This window comes from Heloderma suspectum, chromosome 2 (genome assembly GCF_057233095.1).
Source record: "Heloderma suspectum isolate Gila_16-S chromosome 2, 16-S_ref, whole genome shotgun sequence".
Classification (NCBI taxonomy): domain Eukaryota; kingdom Metazoa; phylum Chordata; class Lepidosauria; order Squamata; family Helodermatidae; genus Heloderma; species Heloderma suspectum.
The window spans coordinates 372,501,869-372,525,334 of record NC_139459.1 but is presented as its reverse complement, the minus strand read 5'-3'; the positions used below and the strand labels follow the sequence as shown (position 1 = coordinate 372,525,334).

The 23,466-nt window shown below is 48.6% G+C and overlaps 1 protein-coding gene across 2 annotated transcripts; it reads right to left on the bottom strand.

The window, feature by feature from the left end:
* Positions 1 to 303: 303 nt before the first annotated feature.
* On the bottom strand, positions 304 to 23,076 carry LOC146356124 (uncharacterized). Of its 2 annotated transcripts, XM_084831690.1 has the most exons (5): positions 20,639 to 23,076; positions 19,681 to 20,162; positions 14,566 to 15,356; positions 11,342 to 11,453; positions 304 to 7,553 (listed from the first exon to the last, which is right to left on the bottom strand). In XM_084831690.1, exons 3-5 carry the CDS (start codon positions 15,304 to 15,306, stop codon positions 6,766 to 6,768), a joined length of 1,641 nt encoding a protein of 546 aa, XP_084687816.1. In that variant the 5' UTR covers positions 15,307 to 15,356; positions 19,681 to 20,162; positions 20,639 to 23,076; the 3' UTR covers positions 304 to 6,765. The 2 variants fall into 2 exon arrangements, with proteins under 2 accessions (XP_084687816.1, XP_084687815.1); XM_084831689.1 differs by lacking the exon at positions 19,681 to 20,162 and having other exon boundaries at positions 305 to 7,553.
* Positions 23,077 to 23,466: the final 390 nt, after the last annotated feature.

Below are 23,466 nucleotides of genomic sequence, written 5' to 3'. Positions count from 1 at the left end.
TGGTGGTTGGGTAGTTTAAAAGTACAGTAAATAAATAAAATAATAGGTGTCTTATATATGCCAGTGTGGTGTAGTGGTGAGAGTGCTGGACCAGGAGCTGGGAAATCCAGGTTCTAGTCCCCACTCGGCCATGGAAGCTCACTGGGTGACTTCGGGCCAGTCACAGACTCTCAGCCCAACCTACCTCACAGGGTTGTTGTTGTGAGGATAAAATGAAGAGGAGGAGGAGGAGGAGAATGTAAGCTGCCTTGGGTTCCTTGCAAGAGGGAAAAAGGCAGGATAGAAATGCAACAAATAAATAAAATAAATATATGTGTGTGTGTTTTATAGATTTGTCAAGAAAACCAGAATGTGGCTTCCAGTAGATACACAGGAATTCAATTAAGTTTATTTATTTATTTAACAACATTTGTATACTGCTCCACACATAAAACAGATTCCGGAGTGGTGAACATAACAGGTAAAAGAATAAAAAGATAAAAAGAATTTAAACACCATATTGAGATTGTTCTTTTAAAAACAGAATACCAATAAAAACTGTGGCTGGTCAGTTAAGGAATGCTTCCTGGAAAACAGCTGTTTTCAGGAGGTGCTGGAAGCAGTACAGAGCTGGTGCCTGTCTGACCTCCACTGGCAGAGTTCCACAGAAAGGGAGCCACCACACTGAAGGCTCTTCTCCTGGTGGACTCGTCGGAACCACCAACAGCATGCAATGTAGATGGAGCAGCTGCAGAGATAGTGATACAGCCACAGAAGCCAACCCAGAAATCTCAGAGCGCTTAAAAGCTGAAGTGTGAGCAAAATCCTTACCCAGCAGCTCAGCATCCTTGTCTCTCACTACCTTGGCCTCCTGGCTGAACGGGCTCCGTCCAGTATCAGCCAGAGCCTGCTTGGCCTCAGAGGAACTCACAGCAGCCTCTGCCCCCAGAGGATGCGGCCCCTGAAATGGCAGCCAAGATGTCTTAAGATAGATGAACAAGAGGCGACGATGAACGCTACCACCCCAGGCCAGGAGTGGGCAACTTGTGGCCGAGATTTTTGGCCTACAATTCCCATGATCCCTCACCATTGAGTATGTTGGCTAGGGCTGATGGGAGTTGCAGGCCAAAAAAACTCCGAGGGCCACAAGTTGCCCAACCCTGCAACTACATCTTGTGTTACCACAGAGCACATGGCCCCACTGCAATCCAGGGGAGCTGCCATCGGCTGGCTTAACAGCAAAGACGACGGAGCAGTGTTCTTCTCTTGCTGCAGAAGGCTCGACTGGAATCGCTATGCAGACGTTGCAGGGAAGCAAATTTCAGCCAAATGTAAGAAGAGGATGGGATGCTATTTATTTATTTATTTATTGCATTTATATCCTGCCTTTTTTCCTCCAAGGAACTCAAGGCAGCGTACATGATCCTCCTCCTTCCTCCATTTTATCCTCACAACAACAACCCTGTGAGGTAGGTTGGGCTGAGAGTCTGTGACTGGCCCAAAGTCACCCAGTGAGCTTCCATGGCCGAGTGGGGACTAGAACCCGGATCTCCCGACTCCCAGTCCAGCACTCTAGCCACTACACCACAGTGTTCCTACATTGTGCAGGGGGCTAGACTAGATGACCTCCAAAGTCAAGAGCTCCGCCAAGCACTGCTAGGCGTTCAAATAAAATAAAATAAAAAGGACAAATGAGAGCGGGGAAAACCCACTTTTGAGGCTGCCATCCTATGCACGCATTCCTGGGAATAAGTCCCATTGAATCCAGTGGGGTTTGTTTCTAAGCAAGCAAGCTGTCAGATGAATGCTCTGCAGAAGTCTTTTCCACTTCCAGGTCCCCATTTCCAAAGGTGGGTGGGAGAGAGGAGGGGCCTCTCTGTATTTAAAAAGGGGAAAAGCTCTCTCATTTTGCATGTGATGCGAGTTACCTACCTGTAATTCCCTTCCCTGCCTATATTTCCCCTCCAAAGGAACTACACAACTTCCGGTTCCCAACTGAACATGCGGGGCGCATTCGCCCGTTGGGAACCAGAAGCGAGGGGGACACACAACCTCATCTCTCTTTGGCTAGTCTCTGGTCACTTCCGTTGACTCGCAGAGACTCCTGGGAACTGTAGTTTACACGCCAATGAGAAACTCCTTAGAGAAGAAACTAACGAAAAACGGCAGACATCGCGTGAAATATAGTAAGAGGCTCCACTGGCGTCGGCACTACAGTTTTAACCCGGCACAGAAAGGGCGTTTGTGTTTGCCCAGGCATTTTAGAGGAAATTTTGCTCTTTTGTTTTTAAACTGCAATCTTATGCGTGCCTACTCAGAAGTAAGACTCACTGAATTAAAAGGTTCTTACTCCCAGGTAAGCGAGCACAGGATAGCAGCCTTACGGTTTGTATCCAGGTAATCATATTTAGGATTGTGTGTTGCAATCTTATACTCGCTTACCTGGGAGCAGGTCCCATTGCACTCAATAGGGCTTACTTCTGAGTAGACATGCATACGATTGCACTCTCAGGGCGGAATCGTGTGCATGTTTAGACAGAAAAAAGTCCAACAGCTCCCAGCATTTTGTCAGCCGAGGAATGCTGGGAGTTGTAGAACTTTTTTCCGTCTAATAGGATTGCACCCTCAGTCTCTTTTTTTCTGCTGAATTGATTACGGTATTCTGTTATGGTTACTGGGTTTTTCTATGTTGTATATTTATATGAATAGTTTTACTGACACTTTTGTACACCCACCTGGAATCCTTTCGATGAAGGGCAGTTAAGAAATATTTGAATATATATTCTTAAAATAGAAATATAGTTTAAAAAACAAATTTTGTTGAAGACAAGCCTCCTGGTTTTTCTCATCTATTCCCTTTGGTGTTTTCCACCTCTTTCTCTCCCTCCCTGCTTTCATATATTCTCTAGATTCAATTGGACCATATGCATTTTGACTGCAGGCACTCCTACAGTGAAATCCTACAGGTCTACTCAAGTCCCACTGCGCTGAACAGGTCTTACTGCAAGGCAAATCTGTGTAAGATTGCAGCCTTACAGCACATAATCCTAAACATGGTTACTTGAATACAAGTTCCACTGTGCTCAATGGGATTCTTTTCTCAATGGGTATATTTAGGATTACAGACTAATATATCGGGACATATAAGCAGGACATGAGCGCAACTGCACCCTCCTGCTCATGTTGCTCAGCAACAGGTATTCAGATGCTCGCTGCCTCTGACACTGGAGGAACTATATTGCCATCATACCTAGTAGCCCTTGATAACCATCCTCCAGAAATTCGTCTAATCCTCTTTCAAAGCCATCACTACTTCTTGTGGTAGCGAATTCCAACTGAACTATCTCCTTCCTTTGGTCTGTCCTGAATCTCCCCCCATTTAGCTCAGGGGTGCAGAAAGTCAGGGCTGGGGGCCCAAATATGGCCCTCTGTGGGTCCCTGGATGGCCACGCCCCTTTCCCCTGGCTCTGCCTCTTTCCCCCAACCACCATTCAGTGGTGCCCCAGTTTTTCAGCAGTCCCCCCCCCCCCATTCCAAAAAGTTCAAGTGCCTCTCCTAAAGCTTAGTTACGGACAGTAAGTGCTTTAAGTTAGAATTATGCTGGTATTTGGGGCAGGGGGGTTGGTGGTTGTTGTTGTTCAGTCATGTCCGTCTCTTCGTGACCCCATGGACCATAGCACGCCAGGCCTTCCTGTCCTGCGCTCTCTTCCGGAGCGTGCTCAGGTTCATGCCTCATTACAAAGCCCAAATAACAAGGCAAGGGGGGTTGGACCTGCTCTTTTTGCTTTTGGCCCCACCCACCACTTTGGAATACGCCCCCCCTGCCCAGAACTCCTCCAAAATGGAATTAGGCCCCCTTAAGAATATAAGCAGAGCCCTGCTGGATCAGACCAAGGGTCCATCTAGTCCAGCATTCTGTTCACAAGGGTGGCCAAGCAGCAGGAAACCACAAGTAGGATACAAGCGCAACAGCAACCCGTACCCATGTTCCCCAGCAACTGCTGTACATAGGCATCCCGCCTCTGATACTGAAGGCAGCACAGAGCCACCAGGACTTGTAGCCATTGATGGCCTTCTCCTCTTTGTCTAACCCCCTTCTAAAGCCATCCAAGTTGGTGGCCATCACTGCATCTTGTGGTAGCGAATTCCATAGTTGAACTCTGCGCTGTATGAAGACATCCTTCCTTTTATCTGTCCTCAATCTCCCACCAATCAGCTTCCTGGTGTGTCCCCATCAGGTTCTAGTATTTTGAGAGAGGGAGAAAAATGTCTCCCTATCTACATTCTCCACACTGTGCGTAATTCTGTAGACCTCTATCGTGCCCTTGGGCTGAAATAGGTTCTGTACCCCTGAGTCAGCTTCCTGGGATGACCCCAGGTTCTAGCATTATGAGGGAGAAAAACCTGTCCCCACTTATATTTTCTCCACACTCTGCTTAGTTTTACGCACCTCGATCAGGTCCCCCCTTCCCCCCCTTTCTTCTAAGCGAAAGGGCCCAAATGTCTCAATGCATCCTCACAGGGGAGTGGCTCCAACTCCTGGATCATTTGGGTTGCCCTTTGCTGCAGTTTGTCCACCTCTACAATATCCGTTCTGAGGTGCGGTGATTGGAACCGCACACGCTATTCCAAGTGCGGTCACAGCATCGATTTGCATAAGGGCAGTATGATGTGACCTACTGTGAGCTCTGTGGCTGAGGGAGGATTTGAGTCTGGGTCTCTCTGGTCTAAACCCAACAGTCTAAACATTGCACCGCACAAGCTCTCATACTGGTCCACCCTGCAAGGTTGTTGTGATTGCTCATGTATTGTACTTTGAGTGGTGAGGCTGGGCATGAAAGAGGCTGTCACCAAAAGGGAAGAAAACACAGCTGCCAGTCCTAACAGAAGTGAGATCCACCTGGATGCTTCCATCTTCTTCACCTCCACAGCAGAGACTGCGCCCCAACTCTCATGGGGATTTCTGGAGAAGGCCCTTCCACCTGAGTAACAGCAACAAGTGCAGCAAAAGAGGGACGTGCATTTATTTCCTCCAGCCTCTTCCTTGCGTCTTGAGCTTTAGAAGGCAAAGAACCTTTGCTAATGATCTCCAACATGGAGTCTTGTAGCATATTAGAACAAGGAAAGCATCTCAAAGATGTTAAGATATATACTGAAACACAACCAGGATGCCAGCTCCATAAAAATGCGGAAAATATGAAAACACACTGTAGCCACGCTTAGGATTAGGACATTGTAAACTAACTGCATCGGGTGTGCTTTGAGCAGGGCGTAACGATCGCCCAAACTTGCCCATGAATCAGGTCCCTGCAGCAAATAGTGGAGTTCTTCCAAGTGAACCAGCGTATGAATCTTTTCTACAAACTCAGGACTTGTAAAAGGGACTATTTCCACCACTTCAAATCATCGGATTCAAAATCCTGTTAGAATAGCCAGCGAGAGTCCAGAAGTACTTGGCTAGCAACAAAGCCAGCGTCAAGAGTAGGCACGGATGGGCACCTGCCGAGGGCCCACACCCCAGCAGGGGCCCACTGACTAGCGTCCCCTGGAGCTGCTCCTCCTCTTCACTACGGCAACCTGCTTGTTCACCTTCCTCTCGCTCCGGCCCAGACAATGGTGGGGTGAGAAGGAAGATCAGAAGATTATGCCTGGCCTCCTTGCTCACGGGCTCTCTGCCTGGCAAGCAAGCAAGCAAGAGGAAGAGCAGCTGCTGACAATGGCAGTGAGAAGGGAGACTCACGGAGGGAGGGGTTCCACGGAGCGTATCTTGCCCAAGGGCCATCCAACGCCTGAAGCCGGCACTGTGATAGTTTTATGGTTTCCTCGTAGCCAAGTCTGATCATGCACCACTGGGGTCTCCAACGTGGTGCCCGTAGACACCTCTCCTGGAGCCCACCAGGCCCCTGCCTCTCCTGCTTTTTTAATTTCTGTTTTTATTGTGATTCCTTTTTAACCTGGGAGGCTGGCCTGTTGCAAAGGGAAGGGCTTCCTCCCCAGCGCCACCTTTCTTTGGGTTCCAAAGAGTTTGGCGTTGTGTTTTGGAGCTCAGCCCCCACCTCGTATGTGGGTTCTTGGGCAAGTCCCTTTTCTTTGAGTCTCACCAGTTTGCCCTCTGGGAAAGGAGTGTTTTGGGACCAGCCATGGCAGACATTTTATGAGTGGGCATGCACGCCCCATGGCAAACATTTTGTGAGAGTGCCCACAACACTCTTTCCAAATGTCAAATGTGCCCACTGACCCAAACGGGTCGGGGATCCCTGAAACAAGTCAGCAAAGAATCTCACAAAAGTCCTTCCCAGGCAGGTCAGAACACATAGGAGGATAGGAAGATGCCTGATATAGAGTCAGACCACGGGTCCATGTAGTTCAGTGTTGTCAACACTGACCGGCAGTGGCTCTCCAGAGTTTCAGAGAGGAGTCTTTTTCCAGTCCTACCTAGAGATGCCGGGGATCGAACCTGGGACCTTTTGCATGCCAAGTATGTCCTCTACCACTGAGCTATGGCCCCTCCCTCCTGCATGGCGCCCTTCATGATACATAAGGCCTGGCATGAACTGAACCCATTCCCGCTCTTTGAACGTTCCTGTCGTTTCTCCTCCAGGCACGTTCTTTGATATCAGATAAGGAGAAAATTACAACTGGAATTCTCTCACAGACAGAGCTCTTATACAGATTTTTTTTCACCAGTGCGGATTCTTTCATGAGAAAGAAGGTACATGCTAGAAACGGGGTTCTTTCTTCCAGCCAAGCGGTCGCATCCTTTCACCGCATCTTTCGGGGAGTCGCTCACTCCGACGGAAGCTCTTTCCATGCTAAACAGTTGCAGGTCTTCTTCCTGGTGTGGATTCTCTCATGTTTCATAAGGTGCGACTTCTGAATGAAGGTTTTCTGACAGACGGAGCATTTGTACGGCTTTTCGCCCGTGTGGGTCCTTAGATGCACCGTGAGGTTTGCGTTCTGGCTGAAGCTCTTGCCGCAGGCAGCGCACTTGTACGGTTTCTCCCGGGTGTGAATCCGCTCGTGGACAATCAGCTGACAAGTGCTTCGGAAGTTCTTCCCGCAAACGGAGCACTTGTGCGGCTTCTCGCCCGTGTGGATCCTCTCGTGAAAAATAAGGTCCGACCGCTGCCGGAAGCACTTCCCACAATAGGAACACTGGTGAGGCTTCTTCTTCCTTGTGTGGATTTGCTGGTGCCTCTTCAGGTGGTCCTTGCGGCTGAGGACTTTCCCGCACTCTGCGCACTGGTACAGCCCCTCCTGGACATTGACTCTGTCGTGCTTAGCAAAATCGGAGCCCTGCCTGAAGCCTTCCTCGCATCTGCTGAGTGAACTTCTCCTCTGCCACTCAAGGGTTTCGTTGAAGGCCTCCTTGTCTGACATGGAGGAAACTGATCTATCCACTGCGGTCCTCAGGCAATAATTGCCTGGCTGCCTCAACGATCCGTGTCTGTCTTCAAAGGCTCCCCTTTGTCCATGACCCTGGGACAAGCTCTCTCTGGCTGTTCTTCGAGACGGCTCCAGCTGCTTAGGATCTTGAAACTTGTTTTCGTCACATTCACCTAATGGTCTGTAATCTGTTCAAATGAGGAAAAGAGAAAATGTGACAAGGGTTAACTATAAGAGACCATTTTCTATGATCCTACAGGAGCTAAGGATTGTATTTATTTACTTGCCTATTTTTTGGCTGCAAAAAAGGCAAATGCTATTTTGGGCTGCATTCATAGAAGCATAGCTTCCAAATCCTGGGAAGTACTAGTTGCCCTCTACTCAGCACTGGTTAGGCCCCATCTGGAGTACCGTGTCCAATTCTGGGCACCACACCTTAAGAAGGATGCAGACAGGCTGGAGAGGGTTCAGAGGAGGTCAGCGAAGATGATCAGGGGACCGGAAACAAAGCCCTATGAGGAGACGGAAAGAACTGGGCATGTTTAGCCTTGAGAAGAGAAGACTGAGGGGAGATAGGATAGCGCTCTTCAAGTACTTGAAACGTTGTCACAGAGAGGAAGGCCAGGATCCCTTCTCGGTCATCCCAGAGTGCAGGACATGGAATAATGGGCTCAAGTTACAGGAAGCCAGATTCCCGCTGAACACCAGGAAAAACTTCCTGACTGTTAGAGCAATATGACAATGGAACCAATGACCTAGGGAGGTGGTGGGCTCTCTCACACTGGAGGCATTCAAGATGAGGCTGGACAGCCATCTGTCAGGGATGCTTTGACTTGGACTCCTGCGTTGAGCAGGGGGCTGGACTTGATGGTCTTATAGGCCCCTTCCAAGCCTACTATTCTATGATTCTATGATTCTATTTGTGACACTTATATACCACTGAATATAATGAAATCCCTCAGCGGTTCACAATAAATATTAAAATACATTTAAATTCAACATTAAAAATGCAACATTAAAAACGCTTCCAACTATGGTGAAAAACAATGCAAGGAGCAGTAAGATGGAGCGGCAGGATTAATTTAATTGCAGCCCAGGGAAAGCCTGGTGAACAAGTGTGTTTTCAGGAGGTGTTTGAAGGTTGCCACAGTTTCTGTCTCCCGAACTGCCCAAGGGAGGGTTTTCCAAAGGGTGGGTGCCGCTACGGAGAAGGTGTCAAGGAAAAGGCCTGACGGGGCCAAAGCGGTGATGGGAAAGAGTTAATTTTACCTTGCATAGTTTTAGATGGTGTTTTAGTGTTTTATGGTAGGAGGGAGTGGGATCCTACAAGAAGATTTACAAGTCAGGCCACCTGGATGGAGGAAGAGATGTGGGCATACCAAGATTGAAGGCCCCAGGACGGAGGCCTTATCAGGGGCCCATGGTCGTAAAACAGTTTGGCCTGCCAAGAGGCCAGCACAACTGAAGAGGTGTGAAAAAACCCAGCTCATCCTCCCTGAGGGAAGGGTGGGGGGATGAAACAGTGAAGGATTGTTTGGAATAGGATAAGAGACCAGCAGCCATTCATCTTGGTTCTTTGGGTCCCCTCTGGTCCAGGTGGAAGGTGTTGGAGCGCTGGCATTAACTAAGGATCCTACTTGGAGGTGTGAGTAGACTAGGGTTAGGTAGTCTTTTATTGTTTTAGTCTGTGTTGGGTTTCCAAATGGGGAACTGATATTTGGGGAAATTCTAAATTGTACTTTGTCTTGCCTCTCTTCTTATTCCCTTACCCCTTACTTATAAATAAATATCTACCTCCAAACTATTGCTGCTATTTCTTTCCTGAGTCAGTGCTAAATTCAGTGACTACCGTCTCCTCCACTGGGTAGGGAGGGGGTTGGGGTGCACTCACAGGCTAAGCTGAGCTGGCTCTGAGAGGTGGGGGGCTATGGGTCAAAGGGGCTGAGTGAGCCCAGAGATCCGGCCTTCCTTTACAAAAGGCCCTGCATTGGGGTATTGAATGGCGACATTCTGTTAGTTTCAGACCAGCAAGGCCTCCTCTGATGATCTTAAAGGATGCCTGGTTATGCACAAGGGAAGGCGGTCTGCTAGGTATCCTGGTCCCAAGCTTTGTACGACAATAACATAACCTTGTCCGTGGCTGAGTAGCTAACAGGGAGCCCTGCGAGGCCGTAGACAGAGGTATAACCGCAGAGGGGGAAATGAGAGCATGGTTTCACCCCCCCAGCGCCCCCAACTGTCGCGGAAAAGCTCAGCAGCAGCTCCCTCCCTGGAGGGGGGTGTCACAGGCTAGAGAGAGAAGGAAATAGGTGTGTTGGAGGCAGGCCAGTGGGTGGGGACAGGCCATGAATCCTCCAGATCCAAAGGCCTCCCAGCATCTGTCTCCAGCAAAGAGAGCGCGTTAGACAGGCTCAGAGGCCAGTGTAATGCAAAAAGGATTTTGGGAGAATGGAGAGGGTAAAAAAGCCTTTGCTGTTCCTCCCACCCTGCCAGCTTTTGCAGGCAGGATGATGGATACCTGGAGCGCTCCAAGATTGGAGCTCTCCGTCATCTGGGTGTTTACTTACTTATTAATTTATCATATTGATTAATATAATTAGAGAGCAATCCTATGGCCCCTAGACGGTGTCTGGGGGGCCATAGGATAGTTCGGATTCCTGGATCCAAGGTCGGAGGCAGCGCTCCAACCTTGGGCCCAGGAGTTCGAGCTCCCTGCCCCTCTCCATTGCAGCCAGCACGGAGAGAACTGCGCCAGCTGCTTCTCCGAGATCACAGAGGCAACCTCGGAGAGCACAGAAAGTGGGCATTCCCAAGGGCAGGGAGGGGAGGAGACTGGAGAGGCCGGTTTACGCCGTATCGAGAGCACCCCCTCCGGCCTCCTTCCCTCCCCCTCCCTAATGTCTCAGCTAGATGGGTGAAAACGCCCGTCTAGCTGAAATGCAGAGCAAGGAGGAGCACAGAGGCGGAGATCGCCTCCACCACTCCTTCTGCTCCGCACTGGATGGCCATAAGCCTCCAGGTTTGAAGGCTTACTGCCATCCCCATAGGATTGCACCCTTAATCATACTATTAATATATTATTATTAATTTCTTAATAATAGTAATTATTATTGTCAGTATTGAACAGTATTATACACTTCCTTCGAGGAGATCAGGACAATGTACATGGTTCTCCCGAACCCCACATTTTTTATCCTCACAACAATCCTGTGAGGTAGGCCATCTAGTCTAACCCACTCATCAATACAGGAAATTCAGAGATAGAGTCTTCGCAACAGATGGCTGTCTGAATTTTCGAAGGTTAAACACACCCAGTTCCTTCACCCTTTCTTCACAGGGCTTTTGGGATTTACATTGTTGTTTTGTTTGTTTACTAGAACCCTGAGCTCTACCAGCTGGAGGCAAGTGTAAAATAATGCATCAGGATCTGGAGCCAATGAACCAACGGCACCGCATACACTGGGATCACCTGCATACACAAATACCAATCCACAACTGAGTTACTACACAACAGAGATCCTAACAGCCTATTTTTGTGGCGGGTGAGGAAGAGGCATCGTTGTTGCTTTTTATCCCGCTCCTCAGCCCCAAAAGGCTCTTGGAGTGGCTTACAATCAATCAGCAAAACAAGACAGTCCCTGCCCGCAGGCTTTGAGTCTAAAAAAGACACGACATACAAGGCAAAAGGGATGGGAGGGAAGAGGAAAAAATTAAATAGGCTTTCAGGAAGGCTGGTGGAATGGCTCTGCTTATCCGCTCATCTTTGGAGAGTGTAGGGTGAGGGGGAATAATCCAGCTGGAGCCCTGATGTTCCACTGTGAATCATCCAACTATCTACTAATAGCTCCAGGTTTGCCTCCTACCTGCTTCTGTTCTTGGGATTATACAGGAACAGCAGGCCCAGGACACCCTGGACCGGAAGGAGGATGGCTGTGCAGGAACTGCAGAGCACCCGTGAACTCAGCCGCCCACTTACCCAGCAGTAGAGCGTCACCCCCCTGCTTGGTTTCCACACACAGCTGTCTTGGCTTGAGGTCGGACGGGGTCTCGGAGAAACTCACAGCCACCTCCACAAAGGGCATCAGCACCTGGAAAGAAGAGGGAGGGCCCCTTTCTGAGAAGGGAGACATGGACTGATGGGCAACGCCGGTCGGGATTCGGCCTGTTCCTGATGAGATCACGCCGCCCCTTAAGGACTGCAACTGGACCAGGTCTGTGGCTCGGTTCCGCGTCTGGATCGAGGCCTGGCTGTGGGAGGCCCAGGTGGCACAGAGCACCTCTCGTCCAGTTGGGTGGGTGTGCCCTTTGCACCCCCCTGCTGGCAAGCAGATGGCCCGGCCGAGATTAGCCATGCTTTGGGAACGCCCGGGTGGGACCACTGCAAGGCGTTGTTTGGGGCCGCCTCTGGAGAGCATTTGGAAACATCGACCGGGCAAGAAGACGGTGGCTGGGTGCTCAAGTCGAGCCTACAGGCCTGCGCCGAACTTACTTCCCTGTTGTCCCTCACATAACTTAGTGTAAGCTCCTTGGGGGCAGGGAACCATCCATTTTTTGTTGACCAAACTATATAGCCAGGGCACTGCATAGCACATTCATTTAAGAAACCTTCAGGACAGAGGAGGCCGGTGGCTCTGATTTCAGTGGGGCTGGGATTCCATTCTGAGCACCTTGGACAGCTCCTTCAGAGTGCTGGCTGATTCAGCCCGAAACCCAGAATGGAATCCCAGCCCCAGCAAAAATGGAGCCGCCGGCCTCCCCTGGTTCATGACGGCTCCACAGTTGGGCACCTGTCGTGAGGCCACAAGTGCAATTCCCAGCTCTCCCCAGCTTCATGATCTGCGCTGGACTCCGGCGTGTTTCTGAGCTTAACCGAAGGTGCTGCTTTTAACCAATAAAGCCCTAAATCAGGGTGCAGAACCTCAAACCTGGGGCCCCGATCTGGCCCTCTGCGGTTCCCCAGATGACCATGCCCCCTTCCCTCTAGCCTCTTCTTCAAGGCCTCCAGCGAAGGACAGCCCAGAACCCCTCTGGGTAAATGGTTCAACTGCTGAACCCTTACCGTCAAGATGTTTCTGCTAACGTCCAACTGAAATCTCCCCTCTTGTAACTTCAGCCCACTGGATCGAGTCTGGCCTTCTGGGGCAACACAGAACAGGCCTTCAGGTCTCTGAAGCATGCCCCCATGTCCCATTTCGGTCTTCTCTTCCCCTGGCTAAACATCCCCAGTTTCTTCAGCCTTTCCTCACAGGCCTTGTTTTCCATGCTTCTGGCCATCTTCCTTGCCCTCCTCTGCACTGGTCCCGATTTATCTACCTCCTCATTTTGGTGCAGTGCTCAGAACTGGACACAGTTCTCCAGCGGAGTGGGGCTTACTCCCGGGTCAGTGGGTCTAGGATTGCAAAGAAGGGAAACAAGTTCTCAGGATGCAAAACTGAATTTATTGTAAGAAGCCCAATACAATAAATTCAATTTTGCATGCTGAGAACCTGTTTCTCTTCTTTGTGATCTACTTTGGATGCTCACCTCCTTCTGTCTTCTTGGTATAGGATTGCAACCTAAATGTAGCATCCAATGTTAGTCCTACATAGAGTAGACCATTGAAATGAATGAGAGTTAGGTCAGTTATGACCGTCGTAAGTCTCATTCATTTCAATAGGTCTACATAGGAATAACTACCCTTTCTTTCCCATCCCACACACATTTTCTCCGAAGGCCTATTAATTTTGACAAGAGGTAACTTTCAATATAAAACACTTACATTGGCAGTCTTAAATGAATTTAGATTATAGGCCTGCGGTCTGGGACTTAATTTGCTGATTGCATGTAAGCCGAGGAGCAGGATAAAAATAATTTAAATCAATCAAACAATACATGTCAGGGTTGGATCTGAGCCCATAGAGTCCCAAAGCAGCTCTGATTCTGAGGAGGAGAGACAACTCGTGGGGGAGGAACTTTCTCAGACTTCAGAGGTGCAGCTGGAGGGGGAGCCCCACCCCCTGCTCACATCCCTGGGAGTGACAGTGAATCAGGCGTGGAAAGGGAGGGACAACCTGAACTTTTAGTCGCGAGGCGCAGATGCAGGCACAAGTGAGAGGTTGCAGGGGCCGAGCTTTGGCGCTCAGCCCAATTGGCTTGACATCAACAACTGCGCCCAGAAGCATCACGGGAGAGGGGGAGATCTTCCCCTCCCACCCCTTAAGTTCAGAGAATTGCCGCCCTTTTCCCAACGGAGATCAACTGATGTCCTAACCCTTAGAAACCCCTAGATGGCTGTTCCTTTGTAGTTTCTCTAAGTCTCAAGCAATTAGCATCTGTATGCCTCATTAGGATAAATGGAATTAAAGCCTTGGAAAGCAGCCCTTTTGACTAAGTGTTGATTTTGGCTATTGGAGTATTCAGTAGGCAACCGGGGAACCTTGACAATACATTTCCGGTTTGTGATTCAGTTATAATTATCAAAAGGCTCTATCCATGGCAGGAGAAGGGGAGAAATACTTGTTTGGGGCACTTCTCCTTCACCCTCTCCCCCTTTGGTGCCACCTGTGACCAGGGTCAACGTCAAGGGTAGGCATGTTTGGGCACTTGCCAAGGGCACACCTCAGCAGGGGCACACTGACAAGGGTCCCCGGAGTTGCTCTACCTCTTCACCATGGCAACCTGCTTGTTCACCTGCCTCTCCCTCTGGTCCAGACAGCGGTGGTGGTGAGAAGGAGGAGCAGGAGACACCATGGCCTCCTTGCTCCTTGGCTCTCCGCCTGTCAAGCAAGCGGCAGCTATGAGGAGAAAGAGAGGAGGAGCAAGACCAACTGGGGACAATGGCAGTGAGATGGTAGACTTAGCATGCAATCCTATGCATGCAATCCTATGCATGTTTAGACAGAAAAACGTCCCACAACTTCCAGCATTCCCCATGCTGGCTGGGGAATGCTAGGAGTTGTAGGACTTTCTTCTCTCTAAATATGCATAGGATTGTGCCCTTATGGAGGGAAGGGACCAACTGACGGTGTCTTGCCTAAAGGCCCCCCAAAGCCTGGAGTGGGAACTGCCTATGACCTGTGCACACTTCCTCAGAGTAGACACCTAAAAAAAGAGCAGCCATCCTCTTCCAAAGTGCCCTGGACTTAGCAAACCGTCTCCAGTCACAGTTTACTATGGTAGGAGAGGGAATTCCATTGGTTTGGGGCCACGAAAAACCCTCACCTGTTTTTCCTCTCTCTCAGCCTCTCGCTGCCTCAGCAGGAAATCCTCGGCCAAGGCCACCGCCTGGGCGCAGGTCTCTGGGCCGTGTTCCCTCACCCAGCTCTGCATTTCCCGCGGCAGGATGGTCAACAGCTGCTCCAGAACCAACAACTCCAGGATCTGCTCCTTGGTGTGTTTCTCAACTCTTAGCCACCCCTGGCAAAGTTCCCAGAGCCGGCTGTAAGCCCCCCTCGGCCCCTCAACCTCCTGGTAGCAGAAACGCCGGAAGTGTTGACGCTGCTTCTCCCTCCTCAGGGCATCCTGGCGCAAGATGGCTGCCTTCACTTTCCCATAATCTTCTCTGTCTCGGAACTCCAGCCTGCGAAAGGCCTGCTCGGCTTCTCCTCGGAGGGCTGGCAGGAGTCGGGCCACCCACTCCTCCTTGGGCCACCGGCAGGCCTCGGCCACTTGCTCGAAGGAGGCCAGGAAGGCCTTGGTGTCGTCCCATGGGGTGGGCTCCTCCGGCAACTGTGGGACCCCCCAGCCTGAGAGAGGGGACTCCACCGTCTTCAGGAACTCCTGCCATTGGTTTTCCCACCTCTGAAATTGCCCCTCATCTTGTTCCTGCTTAATCTGTTCCTCCGGTCTCCTTTGCTGGAATTCCCTGATGCTCCTGGCCTGGAGGACCCGAGGGGCTACTCCTGCTCTTTCAAATCCATCCTTCACTATGGCGCTTGACGCGTCTTGCTCCTCCATTTTCATCCTGGCAGCACCTTGGCTGATCCTACTCAGCGTATCAGAGACTCTGTATCCTGAAATGCATAATACAGAGCAGGTTACAAGAGCAACCACAGCCATACCTGCTCAAACCCTTTGGTCATCTTCAGAGACCCTACTTTGGGGGGGGCCTACCAAAGGAAGCTAGGTGGGTGGCTACAAGAGAGAGGGCCTTTTCAGTGGTGGCACCCCACTCTGAGAATAAACTCATGGAAAACCAGAACCGAAGAAGTTCGTCTGGCACCTACGCTGATATCTTTTCAGCGCCAGGCAAAGACCTTTGTTATCTCCCAGGCATTTGAGAGACCTAGTTCTAGGTTATTATGGCTGTTTTATAGATTCCTGTGGTGTTTATTGCTTTGCATTATATTGTATTTTATTCTTTTAAATATTTGTATTGTACTTTATATTTTTAACTGTGTTTAAAATGGCATTTTAGTTTTTTAACTGGTTGTAATCAGCCCAGAGAACATTAGTTATTAGGCGGATTAGAAATGTACTAAATCAATAAATCTTATCCCTGTCATTGACTTACAAAGTAGCCTCAGGGAAACTATGTTCTCTCTCCTGGCCCACGCACCGAACAGACGGTATGGTTTTGGGAATGGAGTGTGTAAGTTAGAATGGGGAGCCCCAGGTGAAAATGCCTACCCAAATTTCAGTATAAAAAGGTCAGACCAAAAACTACAAAGATTACTGAAAAGATGGAGACATTTTTACACAATAGAATATATAAACATTCCGAGCAGAGCAGAAAACACCAGAATATACTGATATTTGTGTTTGTATCATCAAGATATTATTCCTCTTTGGTTGACTTGGAAAATCCCTACCCAGTCAAGAAGCTCACTGGATAACGTGGTCCAGACCATGTCTGACAGACTCAACTACCTCACAGGGCTGTCATGAGGGCAAAAGTGAGTGACCACAGAGGCAGCTCCAAGCTCCTTGAACAATGGGGATAGTTGTTTATAATTGCATTTTCACAGTTTTTATTGTTACTAAAAGCTGCCCAAGAACTTGAGAGCCAGTGTGGTGTAGCGGTGAGAGTGCTGGACTGGGAGCCAGGAGTTCTGGGTTCTAGTCCCCACTTGGCCATGGAAGCTCACTGGGTGACTTCAGGCCAGTCACAGACTCTCAGAGCACCCTACCTCACAGGGTTGTTGTTATGAGGATAAAATGGAGAGGAGGAGGATAATGTAAGCCGCCTTGGGTTCCTTGCAAGAAATAAATGCACTAACTAAAATAAACTTGGTTACTAAGCGGCATATAAATATTGGTAATATATATAATTTAAAATGTAAGTAACTGGTATTAATAGATATGGGATGTATTTGGTGTGGATAATCTTTCTTCTACACTCAAGGTCACAGCTACAGTATGTTATAAAAAATTATTGCTGGGTAAGGAGGGGGAATTTTTTTCTCCTGTGGAGGAAAATTGCTTGTTTTTTTGTAACTGCTTACAGGAATTTCTAACGGCATTGTGTAAGAGACCAATATTTCTTAATTATTATAAGAATTCATATCTTGCCCTTCAAATAGATTCTTGGGGCAGCTTGAAATAGTAAATGAAAAGTACAATAAGGCCACACTCCTATACAGATTTACTTGGGAGTAAGTCCCACTGAACTCAGCCAGACATACTTCTTAAGTAGACATGTATAGGATTGCACTGTAGATGGCTGAGGCATGCTGGGAGTTGTAGGACTTTTTTTTCTATCTAACAGAATCGATCTGACTATATCCTAAAGCTGCCATCCTATACCCACTTGTCTAAGAATAAGACCCATTAAACTCACTCAGTTTGAGAAGAGACATATAGGGCAGCAGTTTTAAAACACAGCGTCTAGAAGATTTCCAACCAGTTTTTACTGACCGCTGTCTGTGAGAAATGCAGCATGTAAACACTTAAGCTAGGCCAATTAAAATCAAGTTAAATTATGGGTGCTTTTGCCCTTGTGGAAATTTCATCATCATCAATTTTAAAAGCTAGCCTTTATTTTCATATAAAAAAACAAAGATAAGCCACATTGGTCTGAGAAAAAAAAATCCAAAATCCCCAGTTGGGCAATACTTTTATTAGGACCAACCAAAATTCCACAAAATTGCACAAGCTTTCAGGTTCTACAGAACTTTTAATCAGGCTAGGTGATACAAAGAGCTGAGGACAGGGGGAATAATTTTCTTCCCTCATCTCCTGCTTTTTGTACTACTTTTGAGAACTGGAGAACTCAAAAGCTTGCGCAATTTTGTGGAATTTTGGTTGGTCCTTATAAAAGTATTGCCCAACTAGGGATTTTGGACTTTATTTTCATAGTAGCAGTGAAATCGGCCACGCACGGTGCAATCCTATGCATATTTTCTCAACGGTAAGCCCCAATAAATTCAATGGGATGTACTCCCGGGCAAATGTGCATGGAACTGTTGCAGCCTTAGGGCTGGAAGAGGACGATGATTTGCGCATCAGCTGTTTACTCCCACCCTGGCCCCTGTCAGGGGTGTTTCTGAGCGCAGGGAGTGGGATAGCAGTTCAGATTCTGAAGGAGGACCATCAGACATGGGGGAGGTGTTTTCCCAGTCTAGTCCAGATATGAGTAGGCCTGCTTCTCAGGTTACAAACGTACAGACGGCTGAGCTTGAGGGTCCCTCCTCACCCCGCCCCCCCATGAGAGGCAGCAAACAGGAGGTTGACCTAATAGATGCCAGGCGCAGGTGCAGAGCAAAGAGAAAGAAGGCCGGGGTGGAACTTAGAAGGTCTACCTGATTGGCCTTGCATAAGAAGCTGCGCTTGGAGGCCTCACGACAAGAGAAGGACCTCCCCCGCTTAAGTTAGGCTAGCGAGACCACCTCCCTCTTCAAAGGGTGGGCAACTTTCATAAATTCCATTTGAATCTCCTGAAGGCATTCTTTGTAGGGAAAGTTTCTCTGAGAATTTGCACCTGTATGACCTTGTGAAGTAATGGATTAAAAGATGTAGACTGAAGCCTCTCGTCTATGTATGTTTTGGCATTGAAGTGAAGTGGGGGCGAAGGGAATTTTGACACCCCCGATCAAGGCTTTCTCCCTACAATAAGCAATCCACCCCACAACTAGGCACTGACTGCAGAACTAGGAGAAAGCTTGCTAGAGGATCACCCATTTATATGCACATTGAGTTATACTTCAACAGAGTTTCCAGAGGGGTAACTGGTATGCGTGTTTTGACAGAAAAAAAGTCCTACAACTCCCAGCATTTCCCATCCAGCTTATGCTGGCTGGGGAATGCTGGGAGGTGTAGGACTTTTTTCTGTCTAAACATGCATAGAATTGCACTCTTAGTCTGTTGCAGCAAAACCAACTAAGAGTCTTGTGGCACCTTAAGTCTAACACATCCATTCTGGCATAAGCTTTCTCAGACACGGCATCCAACAAAGTGGACAGTGTCCATGAAAGCTTGTCCCAGAATAAATCTGTAAGTCTTTAAGGTGCCATAAGACTCTTTGTTGCTGTTTTCCATACTGTTTGCTCTTTCCTGATCCCCAGTATTTATTTCTTCCCCAAACTTTGGGTTGGATCTGGATTTCGTCACACTAAGTGAACACTGGTTAATGGGTAGATCAGAAATGTAATCAATGAGTCAATTGAGAATAAACCTGCCAATATCATGCTGCCCTTATACAAATCTATGGTGCGACCACACTTGCAATACTGTGTACACTTCTGGTCACCGCACCTCAAAAAGGATATTGCAGAGCTGGAAAACGTGCAGAAAAGGGAAACTAAAATGCTCAAGGGGCCGGAGCAACTCCCCTACAAGGAAAGATTACAACATCGGGACCGTTTAGCTCAGAAAAATTGTGAGTAAGGGGAGACATGATAGAAGTGTACAAAAGTATGCACAATGTGGAGAAAGTGGATAGGGAGATATTTCTCTCTGTCTCATAATACAAGACTCTCAAAGGGGTCATCCCATGAAGCTGATTGTAGGGAGATTTAAGACAATAAAAGAAGTACTTCTTGACACAGTAGTGCAGTTAAACTATGGAATTTGCTACCACAAGCCACAGTGATGACCACCAATGTGGATGGCTTTAAAAGGGAATTGGACAAATTCCTGGAGAGGGCTATCAATGGCTACTAGTCCTGATGGCTATATGCTGCCTCTAGTATCAGAGGCAGTATGCCTATGTGCACCAGTTGCTGGGGAACATGGGAGGGAGTGCGCTGTTGTGCTCATATCCTGCTTGTGGGTTCCCAGTCGACAGCTGGTTGGCCACTGTGTGATCAGAATGCTGGACTAGATGGACCCTTGGTCTGATCCAGCATGGCTCTTCTTATGTACATGGGAGTTAGCTCCATTAAATTCAATGGGACTTACCTCTCCGTAGGCATGCATAGGCTTGTGCTGTGAATGTAGTCTATTTGTTGTTGTTGTTCAGTCGTGTCCGACTCTTCGTGACCCCATGGACCATAGCACGCCAGGCCTTCCTGTCCTGCGCTCTCTCCCGGAGCGTGCTCAAGTTCATATTCATCGCATCCGTGATGCTATCTAGCCATCTCATCCTCTGCCGTCCCCTTCTCCTTTTGCCTTCAGTCTTTCCCAGCATCAGGGTCTTTTCCAGGGAGTTTTCTCTTCACATTAGGTGGCCAAAATACTGGAGCTTCAGCGTCAGTATCTGTCCTTCCAATGAGCAGTCAGGGTTGATTTCCTTTAGGATGGACTGATTTGACCTCCTTGCAGTCCAGGGGACTCGTAAGAGTCTTCTCCAGCACCACAGTTCGAAAGCAACAATTCTTCGGCGCTCAGCCTTCCTTATAGTCCAGCTCTCACAGCCATACGTTTCTACTGGGAAATGTAGTCTATAGGGATGTAAAATGTGACAGGTTGGCTTGGTTTGCATTTCAATGGACCCTCGATCTGATCCAGGAGGGCTCTTCAGTCAATCAATTAAAGTAGACCACTGAAACCTGCAGGATTTAAATTAATCATGATGCCTTCAGTCCCACTGATTTCAGGGGGGCTACACACTCCGGGAGAGAGCGCAGGACAGGAAGGCCTGGCGTGCCATGGTCCATGGGGTCACGAAGAGTCGGACACGACTGAACGACTGAGCTACAACAACAACAGCTCTAAGGAGGGCCAAATCTGGACATGGAGAGTGCAAAAGAGGCCTCTCCTAACCCACGCAGAGTGAAGAAAACAACACGCTCTCTTGCTTTCCTCCATCTTTCCGCTTTTTTTCTTCTCTGGCAGCACATCCCCCCGTCTTTGGGGATCCCTTTTCTCTCCCACTCCCCCCCCCCACCTCCCTTTTAAGCTCAGAGTTTTCACTCACCCAGAGCCACGCCGTTCCCTGGGAATCTCTTGCCTTCGAAAGAGCCTTTTCCAAAAAGAAAAGAAAAATTGCTTGGATGGGGGCGGGCGGGGGGCGTGAGAAAAGCCCGTTTCCGGGGGAGGGGGCAGAGGGGGGAGGGGCTGCTGGCGCGGACATCCTTCCTCTGGGGAAAGGCGCGTTCGCAGGGCGCGGGGGCGCGGAGGGAGATGCGCGCACCGGCCTCCTCGCCAGGATGGAGGGGCGCGGCAGACCCTTGTCGGGGTCAGCCCGGGGAAACACGGTGTGCGCCGTTTCCGCGGCGTTGCAGAGAACCGCAGCCGCAGGCATCGGCGCTGCTTTGCTCGGTTGCAGCAGGGGGCTGTACGAGCTCTCGCCGTGGCCGAGGAACTCCTCTTGCAGGGCTGGCGGAACACCCCGGTCGCCCGGCGTCCTGCAGCGGCCTGGCGGCCTCACAACACCGGCCCCCTCGAGGAGAACACGCGGCCGTCGGCAGCTGCGTCTCCGGAAGCCATTCGGCCGGCCTGCCGCAGTCTCTGCGAATGCCTTGGGTCGGCGGCGTTTTCAAGTTGTTGTTGTCGTGATGGTGATTTTAATGTCTTTTTAAATGCTGCCTTGCAATTCTTTTTGTCGCCTGCGCAATTTTTACTGCATGTTTTGTTTCTGCTTTGTATTGTTGTTTTTTTATGGCTGTAACTTTCCTTGAAAAAATTGTAAAAGTTAAATGAAGCATTATGAATAATAATGCTTTAAGGGGCCCCCAAGACTTCTTTCTTGTGTGTTTTTTTATTTATTTATTACATTTATTTATTACATTTATACCCCACCTTTTTTCCTCTTGCAAGGAACCCAAGGCGGCTTACATTATCCTCCTCCTCTCCATTTTATCCTCACAACAACAACCCCGTGAGGTAGGTTGGGCTGAGAGTCTGTGACTGGCCCAAAGTCACCCAGCGAGCTTCCATGGCCGAGTGGGGACTAGAACCTGGATCTCCCAGCTCCTAGTCCAACACTCTTGCCACTACACCACACTGGCTCTTTTTAAAGGCTAAGGGTGCAGTCCTATGTATTCAAGGCAGAAAGAATGCAATCCTGTGCTTTCTAGAATCCTATGCAGTCCTATCGAGGCAGAAAGAAGTCCTACAATTACGAGCAGATTTAGAGCGCAATCCTATGCATGTTTAGACAGAATAAAGCCCTACAGCTCCCAGCATGCCCCAGCCAGCATGGTTGGCTGGAGAATGCAGTAGTACTTTTTTCTGATTCAACATGCATAGGATTGCAGCCTTTATGCGCGCTTACCTGGGAGTAAGGACCCTTGGAAACAATGGGGCTTTCTTCTGAGTAGAAAACTGCACTATGAGGGTTGTTTCCGGGATCTGCCTTAGAGAAGGGTTCCTCTGCCCAATTTTTGGGGATCCCTCCACACACCACAGCTCACTCCATTTAGCAGGGTCTCCTGACTCTCTGTGTAGCATTTCCAGGGGGCTGGAGTGGTGCCCCAGGAAGGAGGGGGTGGGGAAGACCTCTTCCACCAGTGCAGTTGATCCAGCGTAAATCCAGCATAGTATGGCATTTCTACTCCTTCTGCAAACCTTGGGGTACAGTCTCAAAAACAATAGAATGATCTCAGTATGAATCCAAGGCAAACCATTCAACATCACAGTAATTCAAGTCTATGCCCCAACCACTGAGGCCGAAGAAGCTGAGGTAGATCGGCTCTATGAAGACCTACAACACCTTCTAGAACTAACACCAAAAAAAGATGTCCTCTTCATCATAGGGGATTGGAATGCTAAAGTAGGAATTCAAGAAATCACCGGGATAACAGGCAAGCATGGCCTTGGTGTACAAAATGAAGCAGGACAAAGGCTAATAGAGTTTTGCCAAGAGAACACGCTGATCATAGCAAACACTCTTTTCCAACAGCACAAGAGGTGACTCTACACATGGACATCACCAGATGGTCAATATCAAAATCGGATTGATTATGTCCTTTGCAGTCAAAGATGGAGAAGCTGTATACAGTCAGTCAAAACAAGACCTGGAGCTGACTGTGGCTCAGATCATGAGCTTCTTGTTACAAAATTTTGGCTTAAATTGAAGAACGTAGGGAAACCCACTAAACCATTCAGGTATGACCTAAATCATATCCCTTATGAATATACAGTGAAGGTGAGGAACAGATTTAAGTGATTAGACCTGATAGAGTGCCTGAGGAACTATGGACGGAGGTCCATAACATTGTTCAGGAGGCAGCAACGAAATCCATCCCAAAGCAAAAAAAATGCAAGAAAGCCAAGTGGCTGTCTGATGAGGCTTTACAAGTAGCTGAGGAAAGAAGGGAAGCAAAAAGCAAGGGAGAAAGGGGAAGATATATCCAAGTGAATGCAGAGTTCCAGAGAATAGCAAGGAGAGACAAGAAGGCCTTCTTAAATGAACAGTGCAAAGAAATCGAGGAAAACAACAGAATGGGAAAGACTAGAGATCTTTTCAAGAAAATCGGAGATCTCAAGGGAACATTTTGTGCAAGGACAGGCATGATAAAGGACAAAGAAGGCAGGGACCTAGCAGAAGCAGATGAGATTAAGAAGAGGTGGAAAGAATACACAGAAGAACTATACAGGAAAGATCTTAATGTCCCTGGTAGCCATGATAGTGCAGTCACTGAACTGGAGCCGGACATCCTAGAGAGTGAAGTCAAGTGGGCCTTAGGAAGCATCACTAACAACAAAGCTGGCGGAGATGACAGTATTCCAGCTGAGCTACTTAAAATCCTAAAAGATGATGCTGTTAAAGTGCTGCACTCAATATGCCAACAAATTTGGAAC

What these genes read in the sequence shown, in the direction of transcription:
- LOC146356124 (XM_084831690.1), bottom strand. Translation starts at nt 15,306, where the DNA reads ATGAAAATGGAGGAGCAAGACGCGTCAAGCGCCATAGTGAAGGATGGA. An exon ending in CTGAGAGAGAGGAAAAACAG is followed by an intron (nt 11,454 to 14,565) that starts GTGAGGGTTTTT and finishes TCTTCTTTCCAG; the next exon opens with GTGCTGATGCCCTTTGTGGA. An exon ending in GGGTGACGCTCTACTGCTGG is followed by an intron (nt 7,554 to 11,341) that starts GTAAGTGGGCGG and finishes TCATTTGAACAG; the next exon opens with ATTACAGACCATTAGGTGAA.